Here is a 15497-nt window from a genome sequence, read left to right as displayed (position 1 = left end):
TTCAGTACAAATACAGACAGTGAAAGCGTGGCCTCGCGATCCTTTTGACTTTTTGGGTTTTAAGCAAGAGGTGTCAGAAAAGTTACCACAGGGATAACTGGCTTGTGGCGGCCAAGCGTCCATAGCGACGTCGCTTTTTGATCCTTCGATGTCGGCTCTTCCTATCATTGTGAAGCAGAATTCGCTAAGCGTTGGATTGTTCACCCACTAACAGGGAACGTGAGCTGGGTTTAGACCATCGTGAGACAGGTTAGTTTCACCCTACTGATGCTATTGTAGCCGGGACAGCAACCCCGCTCAGTACGAGAGGAACCACAGGTTCAGACACTTGGCGCATGCATCTGACTGAGCAGCCAGCGGTGCGAAGCTATCCTCTGAGGGATTATGGCTGAACGCCTCAAAGTAAGATTCTCTCCTTGGGCATGGCGATACTGTTGCGCGTGGGGCTTCGGCTGGGACAGTGCGACAGCGTAACTGGGCTGATGCCGTCTGGTCCAGTTGCAGAATCGGAGTCGAGGTTTGACAAAAACTTCTCCACCTTGTCAGGAGAGAAAGACACAGAGTCCAGGAGCAGCTCGGTTTGATTGGGAAAGGTGGGTACAGAGAGAGATGGGTTCGGGACACAAGATTTTGAGGCAAACTCAGAGTTGAAGCATTTGGCTTTTTCATGTGCGGTGTCAGCTGTGTAGCCATTTGAGGTAAGGGAGGGGATGGAAGAGGAACAAACACCAGAAACAGATTTGACCAGACGCCACCAGGATTTGGAGGAGGGAGACAGGTTTGAGAGTTCAGTCTTGAGAGTAGAGAGATATTGTTTCCTGGCTCTCCTGAGGGTGGACACACACTTGTTCCATGCTTGGTGAAAGGAACTGAGATTACCTTCAGTTGGATTAGCCTTCCATGAGGTGAAGGCAAGTTGCTTCATGGCAACTGCCTCACCACAAGCTTCATGGTACCATGGACGGGAGGAAGGGTATGACAACTGAAGACGAGATGGGATAAATCTGTGCATGAGAGAGAGCAGTTTACTTCGGAAGAATTCCCAGGAAGAGTTGATGTCAGACGCAGTAGAGATGGGAGATCAGTCCAGATGATTGTGGCTGCTTGAAGACCGTGACAGTCGGCCTGAGTGAAATGCCAGACTCGTTGACGCTGAGGAGGCTCTCTGAGAATGGCCAGTGAGATGTCCACTTTAACAAGGAAATGATTAGAAGAACCGATTGGAGCAGAAGAAGAGTAGCAGACATTTGCAGGGAAGTTAGTCATAACCAAGTCAAGAAGAGAAGATACTCCATTGACTGAGATCCGGGTTGGGAAATTGACAGGTTGTGTCAGTCCCAGTGAGTCGCAGCAGTCCTTTACTAAGGTGCCATCGCTGGTGTGAGAAGTACCCACACCCAGCCAGCTGGCATTATGACAGTTGAAATCGCCACATGTGAGGAAGAGAGAGTTGGGATGAGTGGATAGAAGTTGGTCCATGTTGTCAGACAGGGAGATGTAAATGGAGTCATCACTGTTTGGAGGACGGTACAGAACAAATATTAACAAAAGGTGGGAGCGGAGAGGAAGCCGTAGCCAGAGGTACTCCTGGGGGTGGGGTGGAGGGAGGGCAGTGCAAGGAGAGTGAGGAAGAGTTTTTGATAAAGATAGCAACCCCACCACCAGGACGAGGCATTGGTTTATCTGTGATACCGGTGTATCTCAGGACTTCTGCGTTACCGGAGGAGGGAGTAACCAGGAAGAGATTTTAAGGAATCAGAGACATCTTGAAGGAGGAAAGTTTCTGTTAAGCAGATTACGTCTGGTTTGTCAGAAGCAACCTGTATGGAGAGATCAATCAGGTTTGAGCCCCCGGATGTTTGAGGTCCATACTGTTAAGGAAGAGGGAGGAGGAGCATTGGGTACGGGACAGGGGAGGGGAGGGGTAGGGGAAGATGAGGTGTGAGAGGGGGGGAGGTAGGGAGAGCTGTTGATAGTGTGTCGGAAATTGCAGAAGGGTTAGGAAAAAAGGAAGGATGAGGAGGACAAAAGGTTTGATGGTGATGTGAAGATGCACAGTGAGGTGTTGTTTGAGGGGGGGAGGGGCAGAGCAAAGTCGAAGGTTGGAGGAGGTGGAGGTATGAGATAGAAGGGAGAGGAAGTGGGGAGGCTGCAGCTTTGAGGAGGAGGGGGGAGAATTGGAGAAAAATAGTCGGGGATGGGGGGGGGGGTAAGATTAGGAGGGGAGGGGTGGGGGAAGGGAGTTTTGAAGGGGAGGGGTGAGGGGGAAGTTTTGAAGCGGAGGGGTTAGGAGGGAGTTTTGAAGGGGAGGGTTGAGGAGGGAGTTTAGGAGGGGAGGAGTGAGGAGGTTTAAGAGGAGAGGAGTGAGGAGGGAGAATTGAAAGGGAGGGGTGAGGGAGGAGTTTTGAAGGGGAGGGGTGAGGAGGGAGTTTAGGAGGGGAGGAGTGAGGGGGGTTTAAGAGGGGAGGGGTGAGGAGGGAGAATTGAAAGGGAGGGGTGAGGGGGAAGTTTTGGAGGGGATGGGTGAGGGGGGAGTTTAGAAAGTGGATGATTCATGAAAAACAAACATTTATTACAAGCTGGGTTTATTGTGATTTTCAAGTCAGAGATCCGTTTGAAAATGATAGAGGAGGGGTGGAATGAAGGTGAGTTTAGAGAATGTAGAAAGGAATGACTGTAAGAGATTGAATTTTTTTTTGAAATGGAATGATTTCATGAGGAAATTGAAAAAAGCCTTTTAAATAGGAAGAAAACAGCGTGTTGTAATAAACCACTGAATAAAACACTGCAGGGGAAAGTTTAAACACATTTAAACAAAACCGTGAAAAACAATCTGCGAAAAGTCCCTGAAGTGAGCACAAGGATCAGAGAAAGGAGAAAGGGATAAATGAGATGGAGGATGGATGACATTGAGGATCTAGAATGAGAGGGAGGGAAGGATGGATGGAGGAAACTTGGAAAGGCGAGTATCGGCTGGAGTTGGAAAGAAGAGGTGGAAGAAAAGGAGATAAAGGGGGCGGGGCGAGACAACAAGCACACGTGCGCGTGAGGATAGAAGGGAAAAAAATTTTGTTTTGTATTTAAAACGTTAGACAAAGGGTAGATGTTCGGGGAAGTTAGGGGGAGAAGAGAAAATCTAAGAAATAACAATACAGAGAAGGAAATAACTTAAATTCACAAAACACAGATGGGGGGAGGGAAGCCTCAAGTTAACAGGCCGCGCACTCGGTGCGAACAGAAAACGATTAATTATACACAAGTTTGCACGAATTACAAACCAACACTAACTGGAAACACATAGTAACACATACACAATGAAATAACGAGTGGAAATTTGACAAAGACACAAATGGGAAAATACTTAAACTTTGATGCCGTGCAGAGGTCGAAGTCGCTTCCTTGCTCGAGGGACCGGAAGCGGAGGTCCCAATACCTTATATATCTATGATACCTTATATATCTATGATACCATATATATCTATGATACTCTATTAATCGATACCTCATATATCTACGATACTCTTGCAATCGATACTTTATATATCGATGATACTCTATTAATTGATACCTTCTATATCTACGATACTCTTTTAATCGATACCTTATATATCTACGATACTCTATTAATCGATACCTTATATATTTACGATACTCTATTAATTGATACCTTCTATATCTACGATACTCTTTTAATCGATAACATATATATCTACGATACTCTATTAATCGATACCTTATATATCTACGATAGTCTTTTAATCGATATCATATTTATCTACGATACTCTATTAATCGATATCTCATTTATCTACGATGATCTATTAATCGATACCTTATATATCTACGATACTCTATTAATTGATACCTTATATATCTACGATACTCTATTAATCAATATCATATTTATCTACGATACTCTATTAATCGATATCTCATTTATCTACGATACTCTTTTAATCGATACCTTATATATCTACGATACTCTATTAATTGATACCTTATATATCTACGATACTCCATTAATCGATATCATATTTATCAACGATACTCTATTAATCGATATCTCATTTATCTACGATGATCTATTAATCGATACCTTATATATCGATGATACTCTATTAATCGATAGCTTATTTATCTACAATACTCTATTAATCGATACTTTATATATCTACGATACTCTATTGATCGATATCCTATTTATCTACGATACTCTATTAATCGATACCTTATATATCTACGACACTCTATTAATTGATACCTTATATATCTACGATACTCTATTAATTGATACCTTATATACCTACAACAACAACACAACATGCATTTTAAGGCCATTTTCCCTGCTGGAGCGGGGGTTAGCCTTGCGGTCCCCATGACAATCTTCTCCATTTTGCCCTATATTCTGCATCTCTCCTTGTTAACCCCCTTGCCCGCATTTCTTCTTCCACCATCTATAGCCAAGTCTTTCAAGATCTTCCCCGTCCTCTACTTCCTTCTCCATTCATTTCCATCACTCTTCTCAACCAGTCACTTTCATCCTTCCTCAACACATGACCAAACCATCTCAACCTGTTCCTCTTCACAGCATCAATCACAGGCTCTATTCCCATCATCTTTCGCAATTCATCATTTGTCTTTCTCTCTCTCAACGATACTCCACACATCCACCGAACCATTCGCATTTCCACCCTTCCAGGTTGCTGCTCTATGTTCATTACCCATGTCTCGCTCCCATAAATCATAATTCATAACACTTCTCCCACATGCAACATACACCTTGCCCTTCAGCTTCAACGACACTCCAATCCTCATCAGCACGCCACTCAGTTCCCGAAACTTCTTCCATGCACATCTCACTCGAGCAACCGTTGCCGAGTCTGATCCACCTTCTCCATTCAGCATGTCTCCGAGGTAGCAAAATGTTTTCACACCTTCCAGCTTCACACCATCTCCAAGATCCAACTCAACATTTCCTCCATCTCCATTGAATCTTGTGGTGAGGCTGTTGCCCAGAAACAACTTGCCTTCGTCTCCTGGAAAGCAAATCCAACGGAAGGAAATCTCATTTCCTTTCACAAAGCCCGAAACAAGTGTGTGTCCACCCTCAGGAGAGCCAGGAAACAATATCTCTCCATTCTCAAGACCGAACTCTCTTATCTGTCTCCCTCTTCCAAATCCTGGTGGCGTCTGGTCAAATCCGTTTCTGGTGTTTGTTCCCCATCCATCCCCTCCCTTACCTCAAACGGCTACACAGCTGACTCCGCACGTGAAAAAGCTGAATGCCTCAACTCTGTGTTTGCCTCTAAATCTTGTGTCCCAAACCCATCCCTCTCTGTACCCACCATACCCAGTCGTACCCTGCTGCTCCTGGACTCCGTGTCCTTTCCTCCTGACAAGGTGGAAAAGTTTCTGTCAACCCTCGACTCTGATTCTGCAACTGGACCCGACGGCATCAGCCCACGGGTCCTAAAATCCTGCTCTGCTGCTCTATCTCACCCTCTCTCTGTTCTCTTCACCCTCTCTTTTGCTCAAGGTCAACTGCCATCTGCTTGGAAATCAGCCAACATCACCGCTTTGCACAAAAAAGGTGCAAAAACAGATCCTAGCAACTACAGACCAATCAGCCTTCTCCCAATTATCAGCAAAGTCATGGAATCCATCATTGCTTCTGATATGAAATCTTTCCTCTTCTCCAATGGCTTGATCTCTGATCATCAATTTGGTTTCAGACCAGGTCACTCCACTCTGGACATGCTGCTTCTGCTGTCTCAACAATGGATGGAGGTCCTCAATGCCAAACAGGAAATTAGAGCTGTCTCCCTCGACATATCACGTGCCTTCGACACGGTCTGGCACCCCGCTCTGCTCACCAAACTCTCCTCCTTTGGTATCCATGGAAATCTCCACGCATGGCTGGCGGACTTCCTCTCTAGTCGTCGTCAACGTGTGGCCCTGAATGGGTTTCTCTCATCTCCTCTTCCTGTTCAGGCTGGAGTTCCCCAAGGCAGTGTTCTGGGCCCCGTGCTTTTTCTGGTCTTCATCAATGATCTCTCTGACTCTCTCGAAAATCCTCTCTATCTCTTTGCTGATGACTCCACTCTCTGCCGCTCCATTCCTCTTCCCTCAGATCGGCAGTCTGCTGCCTCCTCACTCTCTGAAGACCTGGACAAAATCACAGACTGGTCAAACAAGTGGAACATGTCTTTCAATCCTGACAAATCTCACACTCTTACTATGTCTCTCCGAAAAGATCGACTGGACAACCCTCCCATCTACTTTCTCAACAATCCTCTCCAAGAAGTTCTGTCGCTCAAGATTTTGGGTCTCACTATCTGCCATGATCTTTCTTGGGAAAACCACATTTCCAAGCTGGCCTCCAAAGCCAGTCGCCGACTGGGCATCCTCCGTCGTGCGAAGTCCTTCCTCGGCACACCTGAGCTCCTCACCACATACAAGGCTTTCATCCGCAGCTCAATGGAATACTGTTCTCCCCTATGGGCCGGTGCTCCTGCCTCACACCTAGCTCGGCTTCACGCTGTTGAAACCAAAGCTTTCAGAATTATTGGAATCTCCCGCGATGAAGCTATCTCTGAGGGCCTTTCACTCACTCACCGCAGGCAGGTAGGTGGTCTTTCTGTCTTCTACCGACTCCTCTCCGGCCTTGCACCCCCAGCTCTCTCTGTGCTCTGTCCCCCAAATATTCCTACAGGTCGCACAAGATCTGCCAGCAACCCTCTGATGGTTAAACTGCCGAAATCTCGGCTCTCCGCTCACCTTCACTCTTTCATTCCTCTTTTCTCCCGCCTCTGGAACAAACTCCCTCACTCCCTTCAATCCCACTCCTCCCTCCAGGTCTTTAAAACAGCTGTTCACCACCATCTCTTATCTTCCCCCATCCAAAACCTTGATCTTTTCTACCCCCGCTAATTCACCCCAGATCCACCTTGTTTGAAATTCCAACTTCTTTCCTGGAAGTCCTGGCAGTGTCCATATGTTTTATACCTCTCCCACTGCCCCCTTCCCACGCCCCCCCCCCCCCCAAAGCCCTCGCCCTCTCTCAGATCTCTCGATGTCTCCATGTCTCTCGGTCCCTGCTCTCAAATGTTGTGTTTGTGTCCTTCCCCCTCTCTCCCCATCTTGTCTACCGCTCCCTATGTTATATGTTTTATGTGTCGGTTTGTCCTTCTGTGTGTTCATGTGATTAATGTTCGCTCTTTCACGAGCCTCGATATTGTATACAAAAAAAAAAAAAAAAAAAAAAAAAAAAAAAAAAAAAAAAATCTGCAGCTCCCTCTATGCACACCTTGCATTTGAATGTAGCTGCCACACTGGTTAGTGGTTAATGATCCTCTCAGACCATTACATTTTTGATGAACCCACTCAGCGCACATTGTACATTGAATGGAGTTCACTCCGACACCCTTTCTGCACACAGCACATGGCCACTTCCCAGTTCTTTCCACCTCACCACATGCTTTACCACTTGCCATCACCTTCGTCTTTCCGATATTCACCTTCAGACCTTTTGTCTCCATACATTCCTTCCACTTGTTCATCTTTTCCTTCAGTCCATCCATACTTTCCGCAATCAACACTAGATCATCTGCATACAACTCCCACGGTAAACCCTCCTTTACATTCTGAGCCAGCACCTCCATCATCTACAAATAGTAGTGGACTTAGTACCGACCCCTGATACACTCCCACCTTCACCTCAAACTCACCACTGTTCCCGTCCTTCGTCCTTACAGCTGTGCGCGCTCTTTTGTACATTGCCATCACTACTCTGAACAACCATTCCTCCACTCCTAACTTCCTCAATGCCCATGTCAATACTTTGCGTGGAACCCTATCGAATGCTTTCTCCAGATCAACAAAACCAAGAAACAACTTCTTCCTCTTCTCCATGTACTTCTCCTGCAACTGCCTCACAATAAAGAGCGCGTCAGTCGTTCCTCTTCCTGGCATAAATCCAAACTTATATACCAACGATATCTATTTATCAATATCATATATATCTACGATGATCTATTAATCGATACCTTATATATCTATGATACTCTATTAATTGATAAATTGGTGTTGGCCTGGTGTTGGCTTAGCGGTTAGGGTGCCGGCTTGGGATCGTAGGATCCTGAGTTCGAATCCCAGTCGATCGCTGAATTGACGCAAGGGGGGTTGACTCAGCCTGTCATCCTTCCGAGGTCGGCAAATTGAGTACCAGCTTGCTGGGATGAATGATCACGGTGTGTACCCCGATTTAGAATAGGTACACCGTATCCCTGCGTATCGTAAGAGCGTGACCAAGGGTTGGTGTCAGGAAGGGCATCCGGCCATAAAAACATTGCCTCAAAACAGGGAACCATGATTGTCATGGGGCCCGCAAGGCTAACCCCCGCTTTAGCGGGGAAAATGGCCTTAAAACGATCATTCATTCATTCATTCACTCTATTAATTGATACCTTATATATCTAAGATACTCTATTAATCGATATCTCATTTATCTACGATGATCTATTGATCGATACCTTACATATCTACAATAATCTATTAATCGATACCTTATATATCTACGATACTCTATTAATCGATATCTTATTTGTCTACAATACTCTATTAATCGATACCTTATATATCTACGATATCTATTTATCAATATATTATATATCTATGATACTCTATTAATCAACACCTTATATATCTACGATACTCAATTAATCAATATATTATATATCTACGATACTCTATTAATCAATACCTTATATATCTACGATACTCTATTAATCGATACCATATATATCTACGATACTCTATTAATCGATACCTTATATATCGACAATACTCTATTAATCGATACCTTATAAATCTGTGATAATCTATTAATCGATACCTTACATATCTACAATACTCTATTAATCGATACCTTATATATCTATGATACTCTATTTATCAATATCTTATATATCTATGATACTCTATTAATCGATACCTTATATATCTACGATACTCTTTTATTCGATACCTTATATATCTACGATACTCTATTAATCGATACCTTATATATCTACGATACTCTTAATCGATATCTTATTTATCTACGATACTCTATTAATTGATACCTTATATATCTACGATATCTTTAATCAATATCATATATATCTATGATACTCGATTAATCGATACCTTATATATCTATGATACTCTATTAATCGATATCTTATATATCTACGATACTCTATTAATCGATACCTTATATATCTACGATACTCTATTAATCGATATCTTATTTATCTACGATACTCTATTAATCGATACCTTATATATCTACGATACTCTATTAATCGATATCTTATTTATCTATGATACTCTATTAATCGATATCTTATTTATCTGTGATACTCTATTAATCGATATCTTATATATCTACGATACTCTATTAATCGATATCTTATTTATCTATGATACTCTATTAATCGATATCTTATTTATCTACGATACTCTATTAATCGATACCTTATATATCTATGATACTCTATTAATCGATATCTTATATATCTACGATACTCTATTAATCGATATCTTATTTATCTATGATACTCTATTAATCAATATCTTATTTATCTGTGATACTCTATTAATCGATATCTTATATATCTACGATACTCTATTAATCGATATCTTATTTATCTATGATACTCTATTAATCGATATCTTATTTATCTACGATACTCTATTAATCGATACCTTATATATCTATGATACTCTATTAATCGATATCTTATATATCTACGATACTCTATTAATCGATATCTTATTTATCTATGATACTCTATTAATCGATACCTTATATATCTACGATACTCTATTAATCAATATCTTATATATCTACGATACTCTATTAATCGATATCTTATTTATCTATGATACTCTATTAATCGATATCTTATTTATCTATGATACTCTATTAATCGATATCTTATTTATCTATGATACTCTATTAATCGATATCTTATATATCTACGATACTCTATTAATCGATATCTTATTTATCTATGATACTCTATTAATCGATATCTTATTTATCTACGATACTCTATTAATCGATACCTAATATATCTATGATACTCTATTAATCGATATCTTATATATCTACGATACTCTATTAATCGATATCTTATTTATCTATGATACTCTATTAATCGATATCTTATTTATCTACGATACTCTATTAATCGATACCTAATATATCTATGATACTCTATTAATCGATACCTTATATATCTATGATACTCTATTTATCAATATCTTATATATCTATGATACTCTATTAATCGATACCTTATATATCTACGATACTCTTTTATTCGATACCTTATATATCTACGATACTCTATTAATCGATACCTTATATATCTACGATACTCTTAATCGATATCTTATTTATCTACGATACTCTATTAATTGATACCTTATATATCTACGATATCTTTAATCAATATCATATATATCTATGATACTCGATTAATCGATACCTTATATATCTATGATACTCTATTAATCGATATCTTATATATCTACGATACTCTATTAATCGATACCTTATATATCTACGATACTCTATTAATCGATATCTTATTTATCTACGATACTCTATTAATCGATACCTTATATATCTACGATACTCTATTAATCGATATCTTATTTATCTATGATACTCTATTAATCGATATCTTATTTATCTGTGATACTCTATTAATCGATATCTTATATATCTACGATACTCTATTAATCGATATCTTATTTATCTATGATACTCTATTAATCGATATCTTATTTATCTACGATACTCTATTAATCGATACCTTATATATCTATGATACTCTATTAATCGATATCTTATATATCTACGATACTCTATTAATCGATATCTTATTTATCTATGATACTCTATTAATCAATATCTTATTTATCTGTGATACTCTATTAATCGATATCTTATTTATCTACGATACTCTATTAATCGATACCTAATATATCTATGATACTCTATTAATCGATATCTTATATATCTACAATACTCTATTAATCGATATCTTATTTATCTATGATACTCTATTAATCGATACCTTATATATCTATGATACTCTATTAATCGATATCTTATATATCTACGATTCTCTATTAAAGCTCCGAGACTGTTTTTGTGTTTACGGGAACTCAAATTTGATGGACTTCACCTCCCATTGAAACTTAACTCTAAGTCTGTTTAATTAGATCCTGGAATGTTGAAAAAACGAGAATTGCTCGATGCTCCTTTATATTCTAAATGTATTGGATATGCCTGAAAAAGGACCTTCTGATATGGAGTAAAAGTTAGGTTAATTGTAAACCACTTCGGATTATCTTAATTACATACCATTGTCTTACTCTCTCATACATGGAATCAGTCATGAGAAATCATACGTTACGAGACGTGTAAAAAGTCAATATCTTCAATTAGTGTAACACTGGAATGACCTGTAGAAGCACAACCTGTGGAAAAAGCAAACATCTTCTTTGATTATTCATGAGATTTTAATCGGATCTCAAGATGCTCTGTTTGGGAGAAATTTCAGTGGATGATATAAACAGATAATCTAGTTTAAATCATCTCGTGCCCAACGTAATCATGCAAGCCGACCTTCATTGGGTCATCCTCCTTTGGGTTGTCCTACCTGGTTGAGGCCTTGATGTCGCTTGCTCTTTTGTCGTGATGATGAACGAAGAGGCCGAGCTATTCACCGGTTCGGGGGTTTCACCGACTTCCCATTGAGATGCCATATTGATATCGAGGTAGTTCATCGACTTTTTCAACATTGTTTTCCCACTTGAAAAAGAGAGTCTGACTTCCGGTTCCAATATATTTTGTGTGACTCCTCGAGAAGGATCAATGTTTACGGGGTTTCGGCTGCTTTTGGAGCCAGAGTGGTAATGAGGATCGACCGCTTTCATTCGTGAAGCCGATTCCCTTTGACCATTGCTTCTTTCATCTTCGAGCGTTGCTGGAATGACGACTTCCGGTGTGTTGTAATCATCTGGAAATGAGAAGACGTTGTTTCATGAGTAATTAAAATGACGTCTCTTACGCCAGTAAATACGTATTGTAAATTTTTTGCAACATCTACAATTAGTTTAATTCAATGAAATTCTGTTCATGTTAAATATGCAGTAAAAATGCATTTTCGAGTGAAGGTAACACAGTAAAGAATTTACCATGGTAACTGTCAACTTACTCCCATTTACAAGCTCGTTTTGCATGTGCAGATGATTTATTTTAAAATTTACCTTTCGATGAGCAAATCCAAGTTCATTTCTTATCCATTGCTGAGGAAACCCCAAGTTATGAGAAAACTCAGAGCAGGCATTGGGACAGGATTTTCAATTCCGATGGCCAGGTACGAGTTATCTCGCAGGACTATGTTTATTGTTTAGCACCGGATCCACCTTGGCATGACGTCATTGCTAATGGTAGATCACGTGCCGAGTACCACGTGGTTTCTCTTTTTTGTTACTTGCCATTACCCTTCTAAATGGCACGTATATGAATGCAGATGAAGGGGCAAACTTGTCATGGAGGCTGATAATGTTGATCATGATTATTACATCGATTTATGTTCGCCAAACCAACAGCGGAATGTTTGTTGCGTTATCTGGCAGCATATTATATTTACAATACAACAGCGTAATCTTTTCGTAGAGGAAGAATCTGGTACACCCAGCACTACGAGTATACCCATAGTGGCAGAATCTGGTACACCCAGCACTACGAGTATACCCATAGTGGCAGAATCTGGTACACCCAGCACTACGAGTATACCCATAGTGGCAGAATCTGGTACACCCAGCACTACGAGTATACCCATAGTGGCAGAATCTGGTACACCCAGCACTACGAGTACACCCATAGTGGCAGAATCTGGTACACCCAGCACTACGAGTATACCCATAGTGGCAGAATCTGGTACACCCAGCACTACGAGTATACCCGTAGTGGCAGAATCTGGTACACCCAGCACTACGAGTATACCCGTAGTGGCAGAATGTGGTACACCCAGCACTACGAGTATACCCGTAGTGGCAGAATCTGGTACACCCAGCACTACGAGTATACCCGTAGTGGCAGAATCTGGTACACCCAGCACTACGAGTACACCCATAGTGGCAGAATCTGGTACACCCAGCACTACGAGTATACCCATAGTGGCAGAATCTGGTACACCCAGCACTACGAGTATACCCATAGTGGCAGAATCTGGTACACCCAGCACTACGAGTATACCCATAGTGGCAGAATCTGGTACACCCAGCACTACGAATACACCCATAGTGGCAGAATCTGGTACACCCAGCACTACGAGTATACCCACAGTGGCAGAATCTGGTACACCCAGCACTACGAGTATACCCACAGTGGCAGAATCTGGTACACCCAGCACTATGAGTATACCCGTAGTGGCAGAATCTGGTACACCCAGAACTATGAGTATACCCGTAGTGGCAGAATCTGGTACACCCAGCACTATGAGTACACCCATAGTGGCAGAATCTGGTACACCCAGCACTACAAGTATACCCACAGTGGCAGAATCTGGTACACCCAGCACTATGAGTATACCCATAGTGGCAGAATCTGGTAAACCCAGCACTAAGAGTATACCCATAGTGACAGAATCTGGTACACCCAGCACTACGAGTATACCCATAGTGGCAGAATCTGGTACACCCAGCACTACAAGTATACCCATAGTGGCAGAATCTGGTACACCTAGCACTACGAGTATGCCCATAGTGGCAGATTCTGGTACACCCAGCACTACGAGTATATCCACAGTGGCAGAATCTGATACACCCAGCACTACTTTTATACTCGTAGTGGCAGAATCTGGTACACCCAGCACTACGAGTATACCCATAGTGGCAGAATCTGGTACACCCAGCACAACAAGTATGCCCATAGTGGCAGATTCTGGTACACCCAGCACGACAAGTATATCCACAGTGGCAGAATCTGATACACCCAGCACTACTTTTATACTCATAGTGGCAGAATCTGGTACACCCAGCACGAGTATACCCATAGTGGCAGAATCGGGTACACCCAGCACTACGAGTATACCCACAGTGGCAGAATCTGGTACACCCAGCACTACGAGTATACCCACAGTGGCAGAATCTGGTACACCCAGCACTACGAGTATACCCACAGTGGCAGAATCTGGTACAACCAGCACTACGAGTATACCCATAGTGGCAGAATCTGGTACACCCAGCACTACGAGTATACCCACAGTGGCAGAATCTGGAACACCCAGCACTACGAGTATGCCCATCGTGGCAGATTCTGGTACACCCAGCACTACGAGTATATCCACAGTGGCAGAATCTGATACACCCAGCACTACTTTTATACTCGTAGTGGCAGAATCTGGTACACCCAGCACTACGAGTATACCCATAGTGGCAGAATCTGGTACACCCAGCACAACAAGTATGCCCATAGTGGCAGATTCCAAAACCATAGTCCAAAACCTTGATCTTTTCTACCCCCGCTAATTTCACCCCAATTCCACTTTTTTGAAATACCAACTTTTGTCCTGGAAGTCCTTGGTGTCCTTGTGTTTTATACTTCTCCCTCCCCCCCCCCCCCCTTCCCACGCCTCCTCCCCCCAAGCCCTCTGCCTTCCACACATCTCCCTGCTCTCAAATGTTGTGTTTGTGTGCTTCCCCTTCTCTCCCCATCTTGTCTTCCGCTCCCTCTTTTTATATATTTTGTTTGTCTGTTTGATTTTTTTGTGTGATAAATGTTAGCTCTTTCACGAGCCTTGATTCAGCATACAAAAAAAAATAAAAAAATTCTGGTACACCCAGCACTACGAGTATATCCACAGTGGCAGAATCTGATACACCCAGCACTACTTTTATACTCGTTGTGGCAGAATCTGGTACACCCAGCACTACGAGTATACCCACAGTGGCAGAATCTGGTACAGCCAGCACTACGAGTACACCCATAGTGGCAGAATCTGGTACAACCAGCACTACGAGTACACCCACAGTGACAGAATCTGGTACAACCAGCACTACGAGTACACCCACAGTGACAGAATCGGGTACACCCAGCACTACGAGTATACTTGTAGTCGGCAATTAAAGTGTTAATAGTAAAACTGCAAATTGCAATTTTTTTATTGCACCACAATGAATTACAGCAACCACAATGGATTGCAGCAACCACAATGGATTACAGCAACCACAATGAATTACAGCAACCATAATGGATTACAGCAACCACAATGGATTACAGCAACCACAATGGATTACAGCAACCACAATGGATTACAGCAACCACAATGAATTATAGCAACCACAATGCATAACAGCAACCACAATGAATTACAGCAACCACAATGGATTACAGCAACCACAATGGATTACAGCAACCATATAGATTTCAG

General features: G+C 41.7%; 1 protein-coding gene across 4 annotated transcripts in view; it reads right to left on the bottom strand.

The window, feature by feature from the left end:
• The window catches only part of LOC137433372 (collagen alpha-4(VI) chain-like), a 282309-nt gene that overhangs the window by 21836 nt on the left and 244976 nt on the right, over nt 1-15497 (bottom strand). For all 4 annotated transcript variants that reach the window (XM_078786122.1, XM_078786124.1, XM_078786123.1 and 1 more), the window contains exon 42: nt 11718-12077. In XM_078786122.1, coding sequence (XP_078642248.1) covers nt 11718-12077 — 360 coding nt within the window. The remainder of the gene's footprint in view (nt 1-11717; nt 12078-15497) is intronic.

Source organism: Myxine glutinosa, chromosome 10, assembly GCF_964187855.1.
Source record: "Myxine glutinosa chromosome 10, kmMyxGlut1.1, whole genome shotgun sequence".
Taxonomy (NCBI): Eukaryota; Metazoa; Chordata; class Myxini; order Myxiniformes; family Myxinidae; genus Myxine; species Myxine glutinosa.
Note: the sequence above shows the minus strand (reverse complement) of the source record. Positions and strands in the feature narration are given on the sequence as shown.